At 39.1% G+C, this 26,204-nt stretch overlaps 1 protein-coding gene across 2 annotated transcripts in view; it reads right to left on the reverse strand.

The window, feature by feature from the left end:
* DSCAM (DS cell adhesion molecule) overlaps window positions 1–26,204 on the reverse strand; it is a 420,943-nt gene that overhangs the window by 193,668 nt on the left and 201,071 nt on the right. For both annotated transcript variants that reach the window (XM_054400261.1, XM_054400269.1), the window contains exons 3-6: window positions 12,402–12,548; window positions 8,204–8,482; window positions 4,824–5,099; window positions 415–711 (exon numbers count right to left, since the gene is read on the reverse strand). In XM_054400261.1, the coding sequence (XP_054256236.1) occupies window positions 415–711; window positions 4,824–5,099; window positions 8,204–8,482; window positions 12,402–12,548 (999 nt within the window). The remainder of the gene's footprint in view (window positions 1–414; window positions 712–4,823; window positions 5,100–8,203; window positions 8,483–12,401; window positions 12,549–26,204) is intronic.

The raw sequence follows: 26,204 nt of genomic DNA on the forward strand, positions 1-26,204 counted from the left end.
TATATAAAATATAATACTATGAGGATGGGTATCATGTCATGTAGAGCTAGAAATGCAAGCTAAAGTATACATGAATAATTATAATGAATGTTGAACTAGTAAAGGAAAAGGAAGGAAAAAAGATCCCATGCACAGCAGGACTAAAGTAAAGAAACTATAAACTAATAGAGATGAATATAGGAGAAATAAACTATAGAACACAAGCCAAAGGGTTCTTCCAACATTTAACCATACCATACGCTTTCTAGATAGGACTGAAGAGGCAGGGTGGGGAAAAAGAACAGGGAATAAAAGGAGAGGAAAAACAGTAAGTTGGTTTTGGCATTCCAAGACTTATTTCATCACATGCAACAATCTTCTTCTTCACTACAATGAGTTATGTGTGTTTTTTTGAGGAGCTGATTTGACAAGCACCTCTTACGTTTATTCGAGCCTGGTACAGGACGACTCCAGCAGAGTTGTTGGCAGTACAGCGATAAACTCCACCATCTCGGACCTGGGTGTTAGAGATATTCAGGTAACTGACCACGTTGCCTTCAGAGGTGATAATCTGGCTGATACGATGACTGCCATCTTTCACAATGGGATCTTCATCCAGTGTCCAAGTGATCGTAGGCAGAGGAGTCCCTTTCACATTGCACATAAGGGAGACTGGCTCTCCTGGACTCACCACTTTCTCACTGAAGGCAGAAATGATTTTGGGAGTTCCATCTGCCAAGGGAAAAAAAGCACAACGATAGTAGTTATGTGGTGTAAAGCTTGTTCCCTGTGTCCCAGAGCTTTTTCAAGATCTTTTTCAGAAAGGATGCAAACAATTGTGTTCCAGGGTATAACTAACAATAGAGACAGGGAAGCAGATTTTGATAGTGGAGTACTTAAATGATCATTTCCTTCTTGAAGAATTCTTTGGAATCTGATAAATCTGGTAGTACCTCAGCTGAAGGGAAAGCAGGTGGATAAATGGACAGAATAATTGCACAACTATATGCACTACCAGGTCTTGCAGAAAAGTGTTGAAGCTATACACAGGTCATCACAGAGGACATACATCAAAACCTCAATGCATTTGGCATTTTTCTTCTCATGGTAGATTTCAGCTCCTTGGAAAGCTAAGGACGAATCTTGTTGGCAAGAGCCAGGCACAGCTTGCGTAGGCTAATTTCACACTGTTGTGCCAATGCAGTTCAGTCCTGGCCCACAATATCCCATTTAGCAAAGTATCAAACTAACCTTTTCTGAATACATATTGTCCATAACAGCAGTGATGTCAATTGCTATTTTTGATCACCTTGTGCTATTCCTCTGAAAGGGAAGCATTTAAATGTTTTCTCTTGTGATCTGTGTCACAATTTACTCAGCCTCTACCAGGCAAATGGATAAAGAGAATGGATGAGACAGAAACGTTGAGATTATAAGTAGGGAGACAGATTAAATAACCACCTATCCAGAGGGTTCAGTGGGGAAACATTTAGGAGTGATGACATTCTGCTATTTGTTGGGAAATTCTTTCTGAGATCATGCAATGCATGTTAGTCCTCCTTTCAAAATCATATTTTCAAAGCTGTACCTAGAAGGAATTTCAGTCTAATTGGGAGCAAAAGGCCACACACCAAGAGCAGAATACAGGAAGCAATCCAGTCCAAAGTTTGGACAAGAGTGCTGCAGGCAACAGTCAGGTTATAAAGAGGCAAGTAAATTAACTAACTTCAGTGTTCCTGCAGCATTAGTGTCTGCAAGAAACAGAGGAAAGGGCACCTGTATATCTAGAGAGGGGCCAAAGACACCTGAAAATGAACCTTGTGCATGAAGCCCTTTAAGGACAACTTTCAGTTTTACACCAGACTAGACTGACAAGTCTCATGCTTTGTGTGATGTACTCTGTGCACATTAGGTACTGTTCTTCACATACATTCTGCTATTTATTACATATATATTTCAGAAGATTGAACTTGGAAATAGCGATTCTTACATCACAATTTCAGGGCAACATCACACAGAAAACTGAAGGAACTGTCACAATGTGTGGAAGACTCCCAACAAAGCAGAATTAAAAATGGGGCTGCAAAATTCCCTTGCTTGCCACATGGTGAAGAACATAAGGTATTGCTGTTTTCAGCCTGCTGAAACACCTCAGCATCCCTGAAGGAGCATTTGATTTTATTTGACTTCATAATTTTCTCCTCTGCCCCTATTCCCTCTCATTTTTGTCCCATTGGTTGTGTGACAGAATTCTAATTTATTTATTTATTTTCATCTCTCACTATCTTCTTTTCCTTTGCTGTGTATTAGATACTGTCACACCTCAGAAAATAAAACAGCAACATCCAAAAAAAAAAAAAGAAAAAAGAAAAAAGAAAATAAAGGCTTTTTATCCAAAAAGAAGGCTGACATAGGATCAATAAATCTGTGAGCATGCACACTTCTGCCACTCCTCTTCCTGTTTTTTTTATAATACAAGTGACAGGCTTTTTTTTGGAGATGAAAGCAGACATTATTTTCCCAGTGAGACCTGAGTGTCTTTGAAATCTTTCCTGCTGTTGCTCTCTGATAACCTGCACTCTCTCGACATCATGATAGATTATCAATATGCTCTTTAGGCTTTCTTAGTCACAGGAGATGGTTGCCGAGGTAACTCAGTCCAGGCAGGTAATCTCTTCTTTTTTTCTACAAGGACTCTAAAAATAACATATGTGCCATGACTGAACTATAGCCTCATTAGTGAATTGGCTCCATACAAATTGATAACTTTCTTCACTTGATTATCATGTATAACATTTTGTCAGTTATCTGAGATGATCTCTGAGTGTTCAGCCAATATGCCTAACCTGAAAAGCCATGTTTGAAAGATGCTTGGAATTCTCATGTCGTGATGAAAAGCTAATGTAAAAAATCAGCAGCACCGCTACCATACACCTCCACCAAGAAAAAAAACAGGAAAAAAACAAAAGAAAAGCGCACCACCACCACCCCCCAAACAAAACAACAAAACAACCAAACCAAACAATCAACAAAAACCAAAGAGAGAGAGAAAGAAAGAGAGAGAGAGAAAGAGAGAGAGAGAGGGAGAAAGAGAGAGAGGGAGAAAGAGAGAGAGGGAGAAAGAGAGAGAGGGAGAAAGAGAGAGAGGGAGAGAGGGAGAGAGAGAGACAGAGCGAGAGAGAGAGAGACAAAGAGAGAAAGAGAGAGAGAAAGAGAGAGAGAAAGAGAGAGAGAAAGAGAGAGAGAAAGAAAGAGAGAGAGAATTGAGAGAGAAAGAGAGAGAGAAAGAGAGAGAGAGAGAGAGAAAGAGATAGAGAGAAAGAGAGAGAGAGAAAGAGAGAGAGAGAAAGAGAGAGAGAGAGAGAGAAAGAGAGAGAGAGAGAGAGAGAGAAAGAGAGAGAGAGAAAGAGAGAAAGAGAGAGAGAGAAGGAGGAAAGAGAGAAAGAGAGAGAGAAAGAGAGAAGAGAGAGAGAAGGAGAGAGAGAGAAGAGAGGAGAGAAGAGAGAGAGAGAGAAAGAGAGGAGAGAGAGAAGAGAGAGAGGAAGAGAGAAGGAGGAGAGAAAGAGAGGAAGAGAGAGAGAGAGAAGGAGAGGAGAGGAAGGAGAGGAGAAAGAGAGAGAGGAAAGAGAGAGGAGAAAGAGGAGAGGAAGGAGAGAGAGAAGAGAGGAGAGGAAGAAGGAGAGGAAGGAGGAAGAGAGAGGAAGGAGGAAGAGAGAGAGGAAGGGAGGAGGAGAGGAGGAAGGGAGGAAGAGAGGAGGAAGGGAGGAAGAGAGAGAGGAAGGGAGGAAGAGAGAGAGGAAGGGAGGAAGAGAGAGAGGAAGGGAGGAAGAGAAGGAGGAAGGGAGGAAGGAGAGAGGAAGGAAGGAGGAGGAGAGGAAGGGAGGAAGGAGAGAGGAAGGGAGGAAGAGAGAGAGGAAGGGAGGAAGAGAGGAGGAAGGGAGGAAGAGAGGAGGAAGGGAGGAAGAGAGAGAGGAAGGAAGGAAGAGAAGGAAGGAAGGAAGGAGAGAGGAAGGAAGGAAGGAAGGAAGGAAGGAAGGAAGGAAGGAAGGAAGGAAGGAAGGAAGGAAGGAAGGAAGGAAGGAAGGAAGGAAGGAAGGAAGGAAGGAAGGAAGGAAGGAAGGAAGGAAGGAAGGAAGGAAGGAAGGAAGGAAGGAAGGAAGGAAGGAAGGAAGGAAGGAGGAAGGAAGGAAGGAAGGAAGGAAGGAAGGAAGGAAGGAAGGAAGGAAGGAAGGAAGGAAGGAAGGAAGGAAGGAAGGAAGGAAGGAAGGAAGGAAGGAAGGAAGGAAGGAAGGAAGGAAGGAAGGAAGGAAGGAAGGAAGGAAGGAAGGAAGGAAGGAAGGAAGGAAGGAAGGAAGGAAGGAAGGAAGGAAGGAAGGAAGGAAGGAAGGAAGGAAGGAAGGAAGGAAGGAAGGAAGGAAGGAAGGAAGGAAGGAAGGAAGGAAGGAAGGAAGGAAGGAAGGAAGGAAGGAAGGAAGGAAGGAAGGAAGGAAGGAAGGAAGGAAGGAAGGAAGAAAGGAAGAAAGGAAGAAAGAAAGGAAGAAAGGAAGAAAGAAAGGAAGAAAGGAAGAAAGAAAGGAAGAGAAGCCCAAAAAACCCCAAGCCAAAACAATTGACTGGAAAGTCGGCTCAGGAAGGACTGTTATTTTCAAATACATTTTTTTCATTCTATTACTTTTTTCTCAGAATGGGGCACAATAAACCCCACTAAACCCCACTGACAGCTCATTAGCACCCTCACTTCTTCTTTAGTGTCCACCATCCGTCACTATACAACAACGGAATCCAAGGTGACATATAAATGATTTTGGAGACAAGAATTGCTAAAGATGTAGTGACTGACTGACCTTCTAGCACCACCTGAACATAGTCTTGAGCAGACATCTTGTCCTTGCGCACAAAGCACTGGTAAGCTCCACCATCACTCTTGGCCATACCATCCATTATAAGGTTCTCCCGACTGATGCCAGTGATCCGGACGTTGTTACCAGGGTTGATGATTTCACCATTACGATACCAGGAGAGTTCCTGGTCCTCAGTTCCTGTCACACTGCAGGACAATGACACTTGACTACCAACGCTGCTTTTAACTTTCCGTGGGCTGATCGTGGCTTTTAGTGGTTCTGAAGATTTAAGTCAAGATAAGAGAAAGAGAGAGAGGAAACATTAAGTACACACGTGCATTTATGTGCAAGCAACAAATTAACTCTCGAGTAAGGTCAGCAATAAAAATTTCAGCCACACCTTTCTGAAAACAACCCAACAAATATACAACAGATGGCTGTGTTTGCTCTAAACTAGCATTTTTGCCCCTGTGGTAGTTTTACGCTGTGCCTTAAAAAATTTCCACAGATCTTCAACAGAAAGTAGTAGAATGTAAATAAATTACCATTGGGTGCAAAAAAGAAAATAATGATAAGGTCTAAATAATCCCATTGGTCAGAAAATTAACATTGTTTGGTAAACTAACTTTTTCTCTTTTTTGGCTTCCTTGCTCTGGCAGATACTAACTTGTGTTTCTGCTGGCTTTGCTGACCTTGCATGTGTTCTTGTTGTGGTTAAGCAACTAACAGCAACTCTCTGCTCTTTCTCTTGTCCAGTGTACAGAGGGAGGGAAGGGAAAGCTATTGGTAGCCCCCTGGTTTTGTCCAGGGAGGTTCTTGTGCTGTTTATAAATTGTAAATATTTATATCTATATATGTAAGTATTGTATACTTTCTGTGCGTTCCTTGCATATTTCTAGATTGTAGTTCTGCTTGTAAATACAGCTTCATTTGCTTTTTAACTGAGCTGGTCTGGCAATTTTATGTTGGATGAGTAATTTCAATCCCCCACAGCCACCAAGATCCACGACACAAAACATAGATCTATAGGGATAACTAATTGAACACATGATATAATCCCGTGCCTAAATGAACAGTAGAAGCAGATCTCCTGAGTAATGCTATTGGTGCTGAGGGCCTAACAATGGCACTATGCTGTTCTGGAAAAGTAGGACATTACTTAACATTAGTTCAGTGTGGACCTTTGAACTGATGAAATAGGTGCATTGCTAAAGCTCATCTTCTGATCTAATTTCTCATAACAGGAACCTAGTTTATGTGTTCCAAAACCACTCCCTGATTTGAACAAGTGAAGTAAATATCAATGACCAGCAGATTAGCTTTTAAGGCAGAAGATCCCTAATAAAATGTTAACACAGCCATACCCATAGATATCCACCAGATCTGTCCACAAGGATGTGGGTTTTCATGTGGGCTTGCTAGATTTTTCTGGTTTTGTTTCAACATTTTCAAGCCAACCTTACAAAGAGTAGGACATATACAATGCAAGTTTTATAGTGAAAGAAAAAGAGGATGAACAGTGTTGAAGAAAATTCATAGGCATAAGGAAAGCAAGGAAAGCAATATTCATCCTGCCACCTGTTATCAGCATTACTGAATGCAGATCTCATCTCATGCTTTGCATATATTGTAAAGGTAACTACTTGTAAAGGGACTACTATTAGCACTGCTATCACATCTGATACTAAATAAATATAATTCTATTAATTATTTTGCCAGTTTGCAAACATGTTTACACACACATGTATACAGATGCTTGTACATGAAAATTTCCTCTGCCAACTCATTCACTTTACTGAATATTCAACAACATGCAGGTTGGAACAAATCTTTAGTGGCCTTTTGGGAATAGAGGCCTGGAAAAAAACCACAGGTCAGTAATCTGAGTCATTCTGGAACACAGACATAAATGTAACAGACCTCTTGTCTACCATAGTCCAAAGAACAGTTAATCTGGGCTCATATGTGTGTTAGGAGTCACTGAATATCTCTGTTTCCTGTGCAAAAGACCACAAAAACTCAAAACTGTTAATAACCCATTAAACAAAATAAACACACTACTTCGAGGATGACAGAGCACTGGACTAGGCTACTCAGGTTGTGGAGTCTCCTCTGTAGACTTTCAAACCCCACCTGGACACACTCATGTGCAACCTGGTCTAGGCACTATCAGGTTGGTTGAAGTGATCTTAAGAAGTCCCTTCCAACCCCTGCCATTCTGTGATTCTGTGATGAAATCTAAGAGCCATGATGATCCAAGAAAGTGAATCACATTCTCCATTGCAGAGCAGGATAAAATTCCTTTGCCCAGTTGTTTCTTCCTGACAGCCTGGTTCAGAAGATATCTACTGGCTGACTGACCACTAAGTCAGTAAGTAATTTCCAGGCATTGGAAATTACATCAGTATAACTAGCAATATGATTATGTTATGTTTTCAGAAGTTTTGACTTTGTATCCTGCAAGGCAGACTGTACTAATCGTTATGAATACCTTTAGAAGCAAAGCTCCTCCAGTATAGTTCATGAATTACTGGTCTTTGACCTTGGTTATTTTGCCCACCTACATTATGTATAATTGTTTGTGAAGACATCTTTATGGCCTGAACTGTTCACAAACTTCTCCTTTTTCAATTTGCTATTCACGCTAGATAGGTGCAAATGTTCAGAAAACATTATGTCTATTCCAGAAAATATTTATTTTTGAACAATAGAAGAGTAACAGCATTCTATTGCAGAGCTTCTGAGTAATAATTACCTTTGTAGAATTTGTGAAACATCCAGAATATTCATACATGAATACTCAGTTGTGGGGAGGTGTGAGTATTCAATATCACTGAACAGCATGAGTCATGGCAATGAGAGTTTGGCAGCTTTATCCATGAGAACATTTGCAATTTCCTTTTAAGCATCCAATTCAAGCTTCTAAATTACATATCCTCCATGCAATAGATTATATAGCTACATTAGAAATCATATCTGTTTGCACTTCTGATCCTTCAGTTTGTCCAACTGACTCATCTCCACAGAGCCTACTTTCTCATGATCCACGTCTTTGAGAAGTTTAAGCAAAGTAACAAAGCACAAGTTACAGCAAAGTAACAAAGCACAAGTTAGAGCAAAGTAACAAAGCACAAGTTAGAGCAAAGTAACCAAGCACAAGTTATAGCAAAGTAACAAAGCACAAGTTATAGCAAAGTAACAAAGCACAAATTATAGCGAAGTAACAAAGCACAAATTATAGCAAAGTAACAAAGCACAAATTATAGCGAAGTAACAGAGCACAAGTTACAGCAAAGTAACAAAGCACAAGTTATAGCAAAGTATGGCAACATCTTTCTTGATGCAAGAAGTGAGCTGAGATCTTGGCTCAGTTCAGGACTTACGTTTCACATGCAGCCTCCCTATCATCTCGGCAGTCCCATAGTTGTTCCACACCTCGCAGACGTAGTTGCCTGAGTCCGAGGGACGTGAGTTCTCAATCAGCAGACCTTCAACTGTCTGTCGAAACCTGCTGTCAGACTCCAAGGGGATGTTGTCCTTCAGCCAACGATACTTTGGTGCGGGATGCCCTGATGCTTTGCAAGGCAGCTCCACTTGCTGTCCTGCCATGGCTTTAAGGTGGTCAAACCCATCTAGAATAGATGGAGCTGAATTTGCTGGATCTAAAAGAACAAAGAGCAGTTTTTAATAGGAACACTAAAATTCTTTCATTCAGTAAGCACTATGTCAATAATTTCTCTCCTGTACTTTTTGACTCACTAGTCCAGTGTTTTATGTACTAGAGTTTGCTACTGTGACCCAGCCATCAGTCTCTAACATCTCAGTAGTGGTGGCTGGCATCCAGCAACATGTACTGCTGAAGCATTTAATGACTACTTGGAAATCCTCTTACTGGATTTTTTCCAGGTGGCAACCATTTCTCTGGTCAACCTTCATGTTCCCTGTCAGAGGAATGGAGAGCCAGAAATCTGTTGCCTTTACAATTATTACTGTTATCCCTCTGCTACTCGGCTAGAATGAAGCCAACACACTCTTCATGCTTCTCGGTGGTCTGAAGGCTCTGAATTAAAGCAGCAATTTATTTCCTTGACAGAAGATAAATGGGCAAAGACACAGAAATTCCTATCTGCAGTCTAACTGACAGACAAGCCTTTTCTTCTTCTCTGGAAAAAGAACTTAACATGACAAGACCAACTTACAGCTTAATATTCCAACTTTCTGTGCTCAGTTTAGGAGAAAAGCAACTCTCAGACTAACACATTTGTGCAGCACCTGGCATATATTTATGTATCTCACAGAAGTCTGGCAGAATGCCTTCACCAGAACTGCATGTACTCCACCATAAATAGTACTCTGTGATTGTGGATTTTTAAGTTTAAAAACTTTTTGAGCAAGAGTTTGGCATGATTTACAGTTCTGTGCAACATTCAGCATGATGGAAGCTCATTCTGGAGCTATTGCAAATTATATACTAAACAATAAACAACGGATATTCATCTAAGTGTTTTCTCTTCAAGTGCACTCTGCAAAGACTTCTGTCTCACAAGCAAACTCCACATACTGACCAGTTCCTTTTACTATCTGAGACACCAATTTCTAGGGGGAGTATATGCCTGGACGTAGGTGTGATTACCACATTTTTGGCATTTTCAAGTGGTCCTTGACTTAGCTATCTCAGGTACTGCTCACAGGGCAGCTCCAGCAGCCTCCTGTTAAGAGATTAAAGCAGCAGTTCATGCTGAATTCAAGCTATTCAGGTGATAGTGTAATCAGCATCTGAGGTAGGTAGTTTAATATTAAGTTAGATTTATCTTTATGAACTGCAGCTACACCTGGGAAGGTACACTTGAGGGCAAATAGCTAGCAAATGCTAGTTAGGCTATCAATCCAGAAACTAAAACTGTGATAGTAGACAAATGGACTAAGCAAATTTTATGGGACTATCTATAAAACCCCTACATGCCAAATTCAATGAAAGAAGTTCTTCTGCTCTCTAGATACAAGGAAAGTGTTGAGCCACTGAAAACAAAACCACATTCAGTTTACAAGCAACTTCCTGTCTCATTGGAAGCATGTCAGCCAGTAGTTAAACAAATGATTTTGCATGCATCAGTAGCCTCAAGGTCCATATTTGGCAACAAGATGGGTTATATTTTTGAGTTTGCCACACTGTTTATATCTGGCTTAGTGAAAACACAATCTGCTATTAGGAAGGCCAATGTCAATTTGACTAATTAATTAGTAGCTCCTTTCTTTCCTTTTGGGTCACCAGGCATCTATGTTTTCAGTGCATAGATTCTTTTGTGCAGCCTGAGGAATTAACTCAGTAAAAACATAAGCATACAAGAAATTAGACCTCTGCCTCTTAGGAAAGTTACATCTAGATGAAATAAATTCCTTTGATTAAAACTAATGATTAAATAATAAAATTGATTTTTAAAGGTATTTTCTGTGCACTCCTACTCAAAACACACTAGTTTCATATCTTCTCCATGCTCTTTTAGTGAGGATGGGGAACAATAAAGTAATTGTAAGGGAAGGAAGGGAAGGAAGGGAAGGAAATACATACAAACTCTGCCCAGGATTACTACACTTGTTCAGCGGAGTAACAGGACTGGAAATCAGAGACCACTATAGCTTCACAGACATTAATTAACACCATTGAATAAAGAGTCCTCTATTCTATACAGGTAAAATTCCTATTTTAGTATGGCCTGTGGAGAAGAATAGAACAGAGCAGTGCACATCTTTTAGGATGCCTGTCCTGAATTACAAATAAGACAGAGCTTTCATTTTTCTTCTTTTGTTCAACAAAACAACTAGACATTTTCCTGTGGTAACCAAGATACAAGCCTGATTTTATTTATGTTACCACTGGCTCAGCCTTAGCATGATTTCATACAGAAGCAGACCATACTGTGGAGCCACCTAGAAGGATAGGACCCTGCCTATCTTTATAAGACCAAAGCAGGCAGATTATTTTGCGAGAAAACTATTTCTTCATCTGTCTGGGAAAAGCAGAGGGAAAAGTTTTACCTGCAGGGAACATATGTCAAAGGAAGAAACTCCTGGATCTGGCTGGTAAGTGATTCTAACCCGAATCACGCTATTTTTATCACTAGTGTATTTTGTGTACTGACTTTTTTGTTCAGAGCATTCCAGAATCAATGACCATTTTGGGTTAGGGCAGGAGGTAAGTTGCTAATGTAAAACCTTGTGCCCACTTCTGTATGCCTTAGGGCTCTCAAACAGAGGGTGGAGAGCTAAGATGTAATCGCTAGATTTTTATTTGTTTTGACAAAAAGGCTCAAAGACAAGAGGACAAGGTCACAAGGAGAATAATCTCATTGACTGTTGGATTGTGAAAGTCATCATACCTGACTGATTTTTATGGTGAAGATCTTTCAGGCAACTTAGTAACAGTGAAAAGTATATAAAACTGTGGGTTTCAGTGGGATGGTGAACATGTCTTTTGTAAGCCAAGAATACAGAGTAAAACAAGAGAAGATCTGGGATATAGTTTTAGCTAATACAATGGATGTGAGAATACAGTTGCAGGTTTGCTCATTTGCAAACACAAGGTGCAATAACAGGCACCCAGCAAATGAGGGAGAGGAAGGTGAGATGGTAAAAAGCTAATCCTGTACAGGGATGTTTAAGTTCCAGACCCAGGCATCTCCTCTTACTGAGTCAAAACAAGGAAAAGATAGGGTTGGAGCAGCACTGTAGTGGCAGTCCTAAGTGTCTGGCATGTGTGTAACCCAGCAGTCCATCACACACATAACAGTTAGGAGATGATTTACAGTGACAAGGAAAATGTTAAAATACCTCATCTACCTTCTTATTTTCCTACCTGTTGCACACAGCCATCTGCCCTGGCACTTTTAGTTCTGCCCATGGACAACCAACAGTTAACACTCCTGTCTGCCTGCAGGACTGTGGATATCCTGGAACAGGCTAAATACCCTTTCTGACTGGAGATCCCTCCTGGAAGCAGAGGAACACACTATTTTCCTCAGGGAAGGAGTGATAAATGCAAAGGAAGGCAGAAATACACCTCAACTGACTGAGGCTCCATCAGTGGAAATACCTACATCTGACCTAAATGTCCTGAGCAACTGCTGTGGTTAACAGAGAGAAATAGGTACCATGGGGCAATTTATCTCACCCTAAAGTGAGCAGCTGAAGTAGGTCAGATACATTACCTGAAAAGTGTTCCTTCCCTTTGGTTACAAAGGGAAGATGAGGTGACTACACACTTTCACTGTGCAAGTCCATTTTTAACGAGATAAACCACATCCACAGTCCTTTCATGAGGTACAATAAACCTATTAAAAATCACTACTAGGCACTGTATACCCTACAAGTTCTCCAGAAATATCCAATATGAGGTGAAAACAGCAAAAAAAGGATTTTAGAATGGGACATTTTATTTTGCAGCAGCTCACAGCCGACCAATTCTATCTTCCATTTGATAGATGACTTGGTTTGTTGTGCATGCAGGGACACGACCCTGCCTTGCCAGTTTAACACATCAGAGAGAGGCATATTCAATACTTAAGATGATCTCTAAAGAAGTACCTGACACAAAAAGTCTTGCACTGTTGCTTTGTCGTGTTTCTCCAGTGTATCTGTGCCTTGTGATACATCGGTAGTTGTAGAGTCCATCTTCATTTTGTACGTCTAAAATATACAAGGCTCCCGTGGATGTGATGAGAAATCTAGATCCTGAAAGACACAAGGATTTACACTGTTCAAAATATCTGCAGATTTTTCTGCTTGCTTATACCAGGGGATCACAATAGAGGCTGGAGGGTCCTGAAGGGTTTTTTGCTATAGTATAGGAACTTCCAAATATAAGTTTACTAAGTGCTTACTGAAAACGCAGAGAAATATATTAATTCATGTGCACCTATAAAGAAGGTGGGGATCTGTAAGGAAAATTTGAGGAATGAATGAAAGAAATGTGCCATGGTCACAATCAACACACAATATCTGGCAGGCATCTGAAATAAAATACAGGATAAAGAACCAAAGCAGAATCAAATCCAGTTTAATTTATTATCGTAGAGTGATAGGATTTAAAATCACCAGCAGAGCTGTACATGTTAGAAATATGGTCTGGGATGGCATGCATAATTAAACAACATTAGCCAAAATGGCACTTGTTGTCTGTGTATACCAGAAAATTAAGGAAAAAGTAAATAAGCAGAAAAAACAAACAAACAAGCAAGCAAGCAAAAAAAAACCCAAAAGTAAAATTAAATGTATCAGTGAAGGTAAAAGAAACCCCAAGAATATGGGACAAATTTGCTACAAGATTCTGGCTATAGGAGCTACACACTGTATAACCCCACTCCACAGCCTGCTTCAGGTGGGGGAAAAAAGGAGAGCAAAACCAGCCTTGCTGATGTTGCCTATACCATTGATCCTGTTCAAGTTGTACAAAGCTGTGCCAGCTGCAAGCATAAGGGACAGAAGCAGTCCCTCCCTAACTTGTCCATGTTTCTTGGGGGTTACTGCACTCCAAGCCTCAGCAGAGACAGGCTGAGATCTCAGTGCAACTCATGGCCAAATAAGTGGCAGAAGCTGATTTACTCCGTTATCTGATCTGCTGCAGATTTTTTTTTTTTTAAATAATTCAGTCTGTGATTAGAGAAGCACAATATAAGCAGATAGACAGACTCCATGTTTAAGGAAGGGCTTGTTTTATTTGTTATGGAATGGGTTGTGTTATTTATTATCTTTTTTTTTCTTTTTTTTTTCAATTCTACACAGAAAATTAAGTTCCAGAAAAGTGACTGCCCATTAAAACGGAACAAGTGTGACATGTTCATCATCAACATTTTTCTCAATGTTCCTTCAAATTAAAAATAATATAGTTGAAATTCTCTTCAAATAAATTTTTTAAAAATTATTATTTGCTCTAGAATATGTGGAAAATATTATGGTACATATGTACATCTGTGTTGTTTTGATCATTCAACACCTGCACAAATGTCTCTGCTCTGTTGTGAATGCATGCTCTAAAAGCAAAGACACAAAAGATTCTAACATCTACATGCTATAAGCTATTTCCATACTACAAGAAATAGAAGTAATATGACTTGCTTTGCAAACTTGAGCCTCATTTTACCACTCTTTCCATTAAAAAAATGCTGCAGTCTAAGCTATGTATGCTTTTCTAGAACTTTTATGCTGGAGAAAATGTTCATGTATTTTCTTTTTCATGTCTGCTATTTTTTCTCTAGTAGCTGGTAGCTCTTACAATATCCATATCTCCACCTATGCATTATAAAATACTCCTGGCTCCCAAATTAGGGGAAAGAATACAACAAGATGAAAAACATTGTTGAGTAATATGCAGTAAGAAATATTGCCATTTCTTATTTATTCTAGCAATAACTTTTTCATAATTAAGTGTAGTCAGGGTGCTTGCTCACAAATGAATCAGTGGGAAAGTAGTCCAGCAGAAAAAGGACAGAGAGGAAATGGTATCATTATAGAGGGCAATCTTCTTGAAACCACAATCTAAAAGAAATGGGGAAAAGAATATTAAAAGCCATTTAATGTCACAGGACAGGACTGATCCTTAGAGAGCAGAGAACAGTGAAAAGAGCAACATCAGACAACCTCTCTTATTCTTACATGCATACAGACTTATAAAATAACTAAACTGATGACTTGTCTTGACTGACCCTTTTCTCCTGAAAGTCAATGTCAAAACATGGAAACAGGCCACAACTCTGGAAAAGCATAAACCACACAGCATATACCCTTCTGAAGTACTTTGTTCAGGTAGAAAACATATGCCATTGCTAAGAGGTAAATGAACAAAATAAATCCCTAGAATGGAGTAACCAAAGGAGAAGAGCTGGACAAGGGAAGATGTGAAGGAGAACAGAGGACTGGATGGCAAGAACACTCTTCAGCCATGAGCTATATTGCATCCTAGGGAAGTTTACAGGCTAAGGATGTTCCTTCTTATAGAGGCAACATTGACTTCATATGCCTCTGAAAATTCAATTGTTTGCATACAGAAGGCTTGTGCTTCAATGCAAATTACATACAAACAAATATACTGTTGAGAGTAGCAGGAAAAGCAACCAAATAGGTAATATTTCACTTTCACAGCCAGGTGTCTGAAATACGACATCGAAAAAGGTTATATGAAAAAAGCAAAGCTATCTCGCATCTTTAACACCTTAGTTGTAAAGTTTGGAAGAGATGATATACACACCTAATAAGTTGAACTGTTAAAATATTCTTTACTTAGCTTCTCAATTACTAATAAGTTTTTTATTTGCTATTCACAAAATAGCTTGGCTTGATAAAAGATGCTAATGTGGTTTTCTACAATACCAGGTAGATAACAGCTACCTGCTAGCAACTAGAAAGCATAGTCTGCAAGTGTGCAGGCAGGCACCTAGAGAACCCCTTTAACAATCATGGGAACTGTTGTCAGTCATCTGGCCCAACTTCAAAGCCACAACCAGGGGAATCCTACAACTGCGTATAGAAAGGCAGGCTCATCATGGTTCACACAAAACAAGTACTTCCTGTTGGTCAGAGAATACTTTGATACTGGGGGTGTGTTTTGTTTGATTCTCACACTGTTACTCCTAGATAAAATGTAATATCATATTCTGAGTCATTCTTCCTTTTCCTTTTTCAATCCACAATTACTCAGACATAAATGCTTGGCTCATTCTACCCTATCTCCTCATCACATAGATGTTCAATATCTGTACCCTTAAACAAGGCTTACCTTTATCCCTGACTCTACATTAGAAGCATATTTAGAATTTGGGTGTGAAAACATAGGCTTTTTGACTTCTGTGCCACATGCAGATCCTTCACTACTGAAATATTCATAAAGCAAATCTCCCTTTGCCAAGAAATACATTACAAGGACTACAGGTAATTAAAGCACAGTTGTCTCCTTTAGTCTGTAGGCAGCTTAAAATGACATCTTCAGGAGATGGGAATCACATTTAAGGACTTTACTTGGGGTTAATGATGGGTATGCAGCAATCTCTTTTCGCTTTTGTTTCCAGGTGTGTGAGCATTAACCAGCTCTGTATTTCAGGCAGCATAGCCAGTTGAGACATGTGCTTGCCCCTATCCATGCCACTTGACTGGCAGGGCTGCCAAACTGTTGAACCAACACTGCATATACCATTCATATATGTCCTCTGCAGCCTGATCAAGACTTAAACGAGACTTTTCAAGCTGGGATGTAACTCCATTACCAAACTATGCAGGAAGAGATGTTGGTGGAGATACTACTCAGCTACTATCATGTCACAGACCAGGAACATATAAAAAAACTACTAATGGGATGGTTGTGACCATTTTGGTCTCTCCAGTATATCTGCACATGCTGTGCATTTGTGCCAAGCAAGTGGAACCTAAACAGCTGAGAGGCAGGAACGTTCTTCTTGTACAATGGCTTCATGCAGCTTTCTTTTTCTGGGATCCCATTCAACCTTTGCACAATTTTGAGATAGGCCATCATTAATAATTAAACTTGTCTCTCTCCTTAGGATAAGCATGAAGCAACTGTCACAGAAATTGAGGTAGAAGATCAAATTCAGAACTTCCCTTAAAATCACTGAAAGTTCTCTTCCTCAGTATTTCTATCTTGTCCATTTTATTGCTCCTAATACTGACTCTGGAATTGGAACTTGTGAAACGTGGAGTGGCTACTGCCAGATTGAAAAATATGTATAGATTTGTGGGCTACTTACAGAGTCTATAGTCCTGCCAATATTTGTGGGTGAAGCCTTCCTTTCTCAGTCCTGGAAGCCAGTTTCCTCAGATGCAATTACACATTTGGGTCAATGAGAGTGGGTACAAATATCAAAAGCCTGACACTTAATAAAAGACATTTGTAAAAGTTATGCAGAGCCAAGAAATTGTTCAGCATTATCTTGCTGTATTTATTAGAGAAATTATGCACACACTTGAGCTATCTAACAGTGCTTAGATCATCTTCCTGTTGGAAATTGCTCAGACCATAGAATAATAAAACCTTCACTTAAAGTATTATCTAGAGATTTTTTGCCTCACCCTCTTTAAAGATAACTAAAAGTAAATACTGATTGCCACACATCCAATGTTATGTCACAGCATACATTTCAAACCAACACCCATTGTGTATAATTGCAGGGCTAAAGCTTTCCCTTTTCCTCTCTGCTTCTTAATATATTTTGCATACTTATGTAATGCTTTAATAACCCACCCCTCCTTCTACTGTAAAAACATGAGACAGAAAAGATGACAGAAAAATAGAAGGGGAAATGCATGTAATTTCTGTCATCTTCTAAACGGAGAGCATTTTCATTAAAACCGACAGGCTGTCAGCTGTGACAAAGCCAAAGTGTTGAGTGTTCTGCCTTCTGTACTTCAAAAAGTGTTTAGAAATGCACCAGGATGGGGATCGACAAGCTCTTATTGCTGTGTTGATCTAGGGGATTGCTTTCTTCTTGAGGCACATTTAATTTAATCGCTCTTGCTTTGCTGTAACAAAGTCTAATTTTTATTTTTTTATTCACCTACTTAATATGCCAAATAAGGACTTTCTTTTTTTTTAAATGGAACATCTTTTCAGATAAACTGAAGCTTTTTGTTTGTTTTTGGCTGTTAGCAGGCTTCAAGCGAGGAAGGCAGAGAAGCCTCCTTCACAACAATTAAAAAGAACACTGTCAAAATATAGCTCATAATTCCCATTTATTATTCCTCCTCAGCAGTGTTTGTATTAATGCCTTGAAATCTTGATTATAATAATTTCAGCATCTGATTTTTTGAGACGTTGAAAGCTTACATCTGTTTGGCTTTCCATTTTTTGCACCTTTGAAAACTTGGTCCAGCATTTGCAGTATGCATTTTGCTCAAAGAGTTCAGAGGATGCTTGGAACCCTTACTACCTTTTGTCTTGCTGAGGCAGGCTTACATGTTTTACAGAGAAGCATACAGAGATATATGGATTGATGTACACAAGTCAGTGGGAAAACAGAGAATGGAATCCATAATTCTTTCTCCAACATCCCATCTGTTATTAATACATAACTTTGCCTCATGGTGCAGCTGAAAAACTTTAAATTCATGTATGGCTTCATCTGAGACATTAACAATCCATTTCATTTAAAGGTACATATATCCACATAGAAGGCCCTAAAGAGGACAAACAGGGAAGGGGGCAAGGAAAATGGGTTGCACCTAGGCTCAACTAACCTGAACCAAGCGGTCCCAAATCCCACATCATTTTAGAAACACACCTCTAATTTTGCTGCCTGCTGCCTAGTGCCCTAAACAACCTAGTGACTTCATTAAAGCTGAGCTGCTTTAGCAAATCATGTGTTCGTATCTCCAAGTGTGAGGAGGTCACATAAACAATTATGAAATTGCTCTTATGTAAGGTTTTTAATGCTTTCCATTAGACTATGTAATATCAGAGACTAAAATAAAATTTTACAGGTCTGAGTAATAAGTTGAAGTAATTCTGTTTAGATTTCCTATGTGAAATTGTTCTCATGTATAATTCATAAGAAAATGTGAACACTTTCCTGTCGAATTAGTGCATAATATTCTTGTATGAAAATGAGAATATGTTAAAAGTGTAACATTAATTATTCTTTTATCATGTCCTTTTCCCTCAGCATCCTGGTAGTCTTTAAACAGGGGTAATGTTATCCTCAAGATGGTTTAAAAAATCATATTTGATTTTCACTTTGTTGGAAACATCTAACGGCATTATCTTATTACAGTCTAAATTGGGTTGATAGAAATTAAGAGAACAGATGGCTGTTCTAATCCTGTGCCAAATGATAATATGGAACAAATAAACTTTTATCAGCTGTGCTTGTCACCTCTGCTGGATAGAACTGCTTCTGCTAAGCAAGTTTTTAGCATGACTAGTGCACGCAAGGGGAGAAACCACCCCACGGAGCCGAAGCAGGGTAACATATAACTCAGTTTTATAGCACTTCTAAAACATCATTCTCCAAGCAAAACAATCTGCTCTTCTGGGCATGGAAAATGTGCCAGAAGCAGCCACACCTAAGCTGTGCCCTGAAGCCACAGTCCTGCAAAATGCTTTTGATACGTAAACTAAAGATTAGATGAGAAAAGTGAGTCAGGTAGGTAAGAAAAGAAGGAGGTAAGGATTTCACTTTATCAAATATCACTCACGTAATGTACTCAGTCTACATGAGACACCTGGGGTGTTGCTCACAGTATGTGGTGCAGATGGTCGAAACATGACTACACTCCTCTGAGCAGCTCAACCTTCCCTCTAGAGATGTAGCCAAGCTCACAGGCCCTGGTAGAAGACCTTATAGAGAATAAAAGTGAATTTTTTTAGCTTCCTGTATAACCTCAGCTCTGAGGTCTACAGATTGCACCTTTGGAGTGTGTTGCCCACTGCCTCCTTCCCTGTCTGAGACACAAACTGCAGCTGACTTTCAGGAAAACAGGAGTAGGATGGAAGCCACAGTAGTGTTCTACAGCCCAAGGTCAATGAAATTCCTTAATCAATTACAATGAAATAAGCCCCCTCCCTTGTGTTAACATTGCCACCCTTCAGGCATAAATGCTGAAGAACTAAATACTTATCTGCATTACATGGCCAGGTCTTTGTGTATCATAGATTTAGGTTTTGATAACTGGAGAAGCACTGGGAGTGTGACTGTTTCTAAGTGGCAAAGCTTCTCAAGTGCCACTATGATGCTACTCATGAGGAATCAAGGTCTTTGATCTTCCTCCTATTTCTTTTTTCTGATGCAAGGAAAGGAATATGCACAAAGACAGGAATATGCACAAAGACCATAGGAAGTGGTTGTTTGAGGCAAAGGAGGCTGCTGTCATATTTGATCTATTGTTCCAGGCTCTTCAAAGCTCACAGAGATGTATCTCTATCATAAGACTGAACTTGCAGGTCTGATTATTTTTTTTTTCAGCTCCACAGTAGCCAGAGATTTCCCTTTTCTTTCTAGGTGGTTGTAGTTTTGTCTTTTGAGGAAAGGGGTTTATTTGGCTTTGGGTTTGGAGGTGGGAGGTGTGGTGGTGTTTGGGTTGGGTCTATTTTTTTTTTTCCCTCCCCAAATTACATTTAAGAATTTATTTTAAAAGCCACCAGCCTCATGTGAGGTATCTATTTTATGTAGGTGTGTAATCTATTTTGAATTCATTAAAAAATAACTGATGCAATCTCTCTGCAAAGTGTTAAGGACGTTTACAAACATTTCTAGTCTTATGGCAGGACATGGCTCCAGTTGCAGGACAGATGGATTCATAACTGCAAAATTTGTGCAGAAATGATAGATCAAAACTAAGTCAGATTTTTTTCTAACACATCACTCTTTACCCTCCTCATCTTCTCCACCTTCAGTTAGGTCCCTCCTCAAGAAACATCTATTCTGGTAGCAGTTCAGTCTGAATAAGGCTTTACAAGTAAACGTGTTACTAATCAGCCACCCTGCCCCTCGTCCAGTGGAGGTCAGAACTGCTCAAAGTGTGGGAGGCCCAAGTCAATCATCATCACTGTCTCTTCAAAAAGCCAGGAAAGGAAAGGAGCAAGGTTGTGATCTTTTTTCCACTTGATCCTTTAAAACAGAAAAGCTTAAAGATGAATATAATTAACATAGAATTATTACTACTTTGGCACCTATATCTCCAAGGAATACTAGGGGGCAACTATGTATTTCTGCATCTCTCCAAAGAAAAGGAGTCATAGTCATAGATGCTGTGGTGTCTACTTCTCCATTCCAAAATGGTGGAGGTGAGGAGAAAGTTCTTCACAGAGAGAGTGGTTGGCCATTGGAATGTGCTGCCCAGGGAGGTGGTGGAGTCACTATCCCTGGAGGTGTTCAAGAGGGGATTGGACGTGGCACTTGGTGCCATGGTTTAGATAGGCATGAGGTGTAGGGTGACAGGTTGGACTCGATGATCTTTGAGGTCTCTTCCAGCCTTCTTGATTCTTGATATCTTGAGATTATGCCATAGCTAATGGTTCCAAATTTCCCTTAATATTCTGAATGCAGTATTACTACACTAAAACAATAAACCTGCTTATTTCTTGCATATAGTACCATAAAGTGAATCCAATTAAAATGATAGAGAAAGGGAGAAAGAAATTTAAAAAAAAAAACAAAAAACAAAAAAACAGTGGGGGGCTGGGGGAGAAGACAGAAAAAAGAAAGAAAGTGAAAAAAAAGGCAAAAAAGAAAGACAGAAAGGGGAGGAGGAGAGCTCCAGTTTTGAATTTATAAACTGAATTGAGACATCATCTGCCAAGTCAGTTACAGGATTGCCATAGGAACAAGAGTTTTGGTGCTGTGTGGAGTTCACGTTCAGACAGGATGAGGCCTGAACACAATACTCAAAAATCAAACAGGTCCTGAAAGCTGATGGCATCTGTACTCACGGGTTTAGCTGCTTTAAATTCAACTGCAACATGAGTTCATTTGTGTTTCTGTAATCACAGAATAAGGAAAGACATAGGAACATTAGTGCTATTCAATGTGCAGTGCTATAATTTTCTTGATGTTAGGATACTTTAATAATGACTATTCTGAAAACCAGATTGTTAGACAAATTGCACAAATCAGAACACCTTTTATTGCCCTTGCCATATTTCTGAGACTGCAAAACAGTCCATATCAATTCCACTTACATTACGTAAGCATCATTCCAGTCTTATAAAGGAGGAATGAATGTTGTCCTTCTGTTTTAAGAGTATAAACAGATGCAGACATCTATTTTGTGTCTTTTTGTGCACACAGATAGGTGGTGTTAATTGCTACTGCTTGATGATTGGCTAGCACAAATGCAACTGAACACATAAAGTTTATATTTTATTGTTCACTCTCTTAGTCTTTTATGAATATATTAGACATAAGCAGCTACAGTTCTTTACTCACTGTTGTTAACTGTCAGTCCTCTAAGATATTAAATAAAACTGCCATAATCTTTAATACTGCAGTTTTAGACTATTTGAGTCCTTGCACACATTACTGTAGAAGCTGCTTTCCTTATTTCAGCTAGAAAGAAAGCAGATAATTTTCAAATCAGTAGCTAGTTTTAGGGGCTCTGATTAAAGAGGATTCAGCTTTGACCGTGATATATGGAGCTGTCTGGAGGATTAAAATTTCTTCTCTTGGGTTTTTGCTGGTGCATTCTAAGTAAACAAATAGCATGGAGCTGACTGATGGCTTAGCATAGACAAACTTATATGTTACTCTTTACAACATCAAGGAACATGATCCATCTCTTCTTGTATCTGCATGTAAAATTGAACACAGTCTTGTTGAGTAAAGGGAGAAACTCCATCTCCTCTGGCCTGAACAGCAGTTGGTTTATGTCAGCATCCTCAAATGTACACCTTAATTGTTTATAGCTTCAAAAACATTGTATATGCAGAATATGTAGTTATAGACAATATGATCAGAATAAATCACAGCTTCACAAACACAGAATTGCAAGTGCACCATCAGCATAATTATTCTGAGTAACTGCAAATAATCAATATTATGTTATATTAATTAGCATAGCTGCAGCTCTGTCGCTCCACAAGTTGAACCACATTTATTCTGCAGGTAACTGTGAGGGTAGCAACGCATCTCAACCTGAGGGAACTGTTTCATGAGAAATTCAGAACCATACCCACTTACCTTCATGAAAAAAAAAAAAAAAACTATTCAAAGATTCACAAGACACCTGAGCATTCAGAATATTTATTTAAGGGACATGTACTAACTAACAGACAAAGCCTTGAGAGTGTAAAATTAGGGAAACCCAAACAAGTTTATTTGGGTTTAGGGTAATGACTTGGGAAGGAGTTAGTATCTTCCTCAGTTTGAAAAAATGATCTTGTATTGCCTGGATAAAAACATATTCAAAATATTTACTGTGGTAGGGTATAGCTCCACTAGGAGTTTGAGCTAAATGAATAATTTCCCCTGGACACTCTTTGTCAGTCCCCTGATGTGCTGGTTTGGGGCCAGACAGATCACCTCTTGCCCCGAGAAGGACAAAAGAATGAGACTCACACAAACGGATTGGAGAATGATGGAAAGTTTAAATGGAAAAGCAATTGGTGAAGCTACAGATGACTACAAAGCATAGTGGCAAAGAGTATCCCAAAGCGTACAGAACCCTTCACAGAATTCCCAAAGCTTCCCAATCCTTCCCTTCTCCCCACCTGAGGGTAAACCCAAACCCCCAGGGCTCTTTCTTCCCCCTCCCACTGCTAGGCAAGTCTCAGGCTGGCCAGGTCTGAGACTGCCCCCCCTCCATTCTCCTCCTGGCATTAGGCCTAGACAGGCCTAAGAGGTCTTGAGGATACTCCCCCGGCATTACCCGATAAGAGAGGACATCTCCCATGGGAGCACAGAGGGCAGAAAGAGAAAGAGAATGACTCTGCAGATGGCCTTATAGGGCGCAGGATTTATGGGTAGCAATACGTCGTTTCCTGTGTCCACCCCTATTGGGTGGGCACCCAGGACACCAGAGGTGTAATTTATGTGGCAGTAGCAGGGGGCACCCAGCCTAAACTGCCACACTTGAGGAAAGAGTCCAGTGTTCAGAGAATAGTTTCTAAAACTAAAAGAAAAGCTGTTGATGATGTAAATTTCTATCCTTTTGAACAAGACAACTGTTAGGTCTCTGGAGTAACTTTACAATAGCTCTTTAGAAATCAAAATATTTTTAAAAGTTTCCCCTACATTAGCCACCTACTACTTTTCATGTAGAAGCTTGACCTCTCACATTGATTTCCACTCTGAATATACTCAGCTATGGAATATGATGCACATCTACTTCTGTCAGTGGTTTGCCCTTCCACATGACAGAGGTGAGACACAGAGCTGTATTTCATACCACGCATACATTTATAATTAAAACAACAACAAAACGACAACAAAACCCCAAGCCCCCAAAACAACCCCAACAAAATGAAAAACAAAACAAAAAACCCCAAACCAAAGCTAACCAACAAACAAAAACAAACTACAGCAAACAAAAACAAAATTCACAACCAAACAAATAAACCCAAAACCACCAGTGTCCTGACAAGCTATTTCTGTCTTTTTGAACTTAATATGCATTGTCCTCAGTATAGAAACATACAGAACCTTCACTAGGTTCCTGTACAGCATAGCATCAGAAAAAATGATGAAACAGTATGTTAAACACAACAGACAGACAATAGTAAGCAGGAGGATGAAAAGTTTGTTACATATTGTATAATGAAAAAAAAAGAACTTCTGTGGATGCTGATTCAATTAAATTTTCCCATAAATGAATATTAGAAAGTATGAACATAAGTATCATTCAAGAGAAGTCACATGTATAATCGACTCTGCTGGAAGAAGAAAAACCAACACCCACTGATTTTAAACTGAAATAACTCCAAGCAGTTCCTGAAAATCTGTTTGCAGAGTGTATTGCATCAGCATAAAGGGATTTAGCACGGCATACACACAGACCTCACTTTTTGTGTGTTACAAAGTTTTAGAATACTGACATTCAACAAGCAAGAAACACTTTGAATGTGAGTTATATTATAATGTGGTAAGTAGATACAGTTATTAAGCTATTTATTTCCCGTGCTTTGTCAGATTAGGCTTTTTGCTGACATATTTGGCAAATTAACTTTTTAACAATAAAAAAAGTTCAGTAAATACAATTTTTCAACGTGGATTAAATTCACAGTGTGATTTATGCTGTGGTGTCAACTCAATATTGTGGGATATTTCAATCCAACTTAATTTCAAAGATACATGTGAGATAAAGCTAGGAGGAATGTGCAGCTTCAGACCTCCTTGTTAAGGTTACTTTGATTCTGTATTGTTAATTTCCTTAGATTGACAGCACAATGAAAAATATCGTTACAACCACAACAAGCATCATTCCTTTAGAATAAATGTAAGTAGTCTGGGGTCTTTTACTGCCTTCTTTCAATGGCTCAGAGAATCATAACTTGGAAGCCTGTCTAGATATCAGGAACATTATGCAAATATAGCCAAGCACATTTCTAAGGCAATTTTCATAATTCGCCTATTTTTATTTGTTTGGGAAATTGAAGCACACTAAAGTTAATTGATTTGCCTAACCTTATCTTCCATGTTTGTGGCAGATACAATTAATTCTACAAATGGTTAAAAGTATCTAATTTGTTAACCTTTACAGCTCTGATTTAGGGTTTCATGGCACCATTTATTAAGCAACAAGAGTTACTCTAATATGTTTTCTCGTATCTTTTAAATGATGAATGTTAAATAAACAAAGGTGTTTTGGAACCAACTATTGCAATCTCATATCACAAATACTAGACTTTAGTCTGAAAATCTCATAGAATATTTTTTCCACTTCTAAAAATTATTTTTGAAGAAACATAGCCTCAGATTAAAAAATAAAAAATCCAACAAGACAAAACTGTCAAAGGAGACAGACCACCACTGCCTGGGCCCTAAGTAGTTTTTCTGAGCACTCATTCACTCTTTCTTTATCTCCACAGGCCATTAAAGAATATTGAGTCACATGTTGAGTCACTGAGTGACCTTGCTTGCAGATGGCCTTGACCATGCTAATAACATTTATACATGAAGATCTATATAATTGACATTTGTTGCACTCTCAAAAAATGCAAGCAGCATAAAGTTGGATTGATCTGACTGAAATGCCTACACACCTACACACCAGTCCTCCCAAGATGTGAAAAATCTAAAGCCATGCTTTGCACTGATAAGTGGTGCAGTACAACAAACATAAGGTACACAGTGTGAGTCACATCCATGACCTATTGCACAACTATAGGTGTAGAACAACAGTAGCCAACTGCATGCATGAAATTTGTCTTTAAATGATTTGGACATGGGGATAAAATTCACCTTTAAGCAGAGGAGCATTATGAAATTTGTGAGCCATCTATGTGTGCCTCATTTAAATCATCAGAACATGGCTGAGGTGGCATTGAAACCCAGGTGCCAGTGGTCTGTTGCTCGTACTTGTGCATGACAGTTGCCTGAAAAGAAATGTGACTCTGTACATAGTTCTTTAAGTGCATAAGTTCTAAAAGTACTTTTTTCTTTTTTTTTTCCTTTTTTTTTTTTTTTTTAATTCATCTAAAGCAAGGATATTCACACCATTTACTTCAATGTACTTCTCTTTCTTGAGAAAACACAGTGCAGTTTTGGGGAATTTACATTTTATATCAGCATTCAAAAAACGGTAGTGTCACTTAGATAAAAACACTTAAAAATAATTATCCTGTTTTTTCAAAACTAGCCAGGAAAAAAAAAGAAAGGAATAAAAACCCCCAAAACTCTGAACTGAAACTGTTTTTCCTCTCTTTTCATGATATGCAGCTTTAATCTGGGTATA

Source organism: Indicator indicator, chromosome 1, assembly GCF_027791375.1.
Source record: "Indicator indicator isolate 239-I01 chromosome 1, UM_Iind_1.1, whole genome shotgun sequence".
NCBI classification, from domain to species: domain Eukaryota; kingdom Metazoa; phylum Chordata; class Aves; order Piciformes; family Indicatoridae; genus Indicator; species Indicator indicator.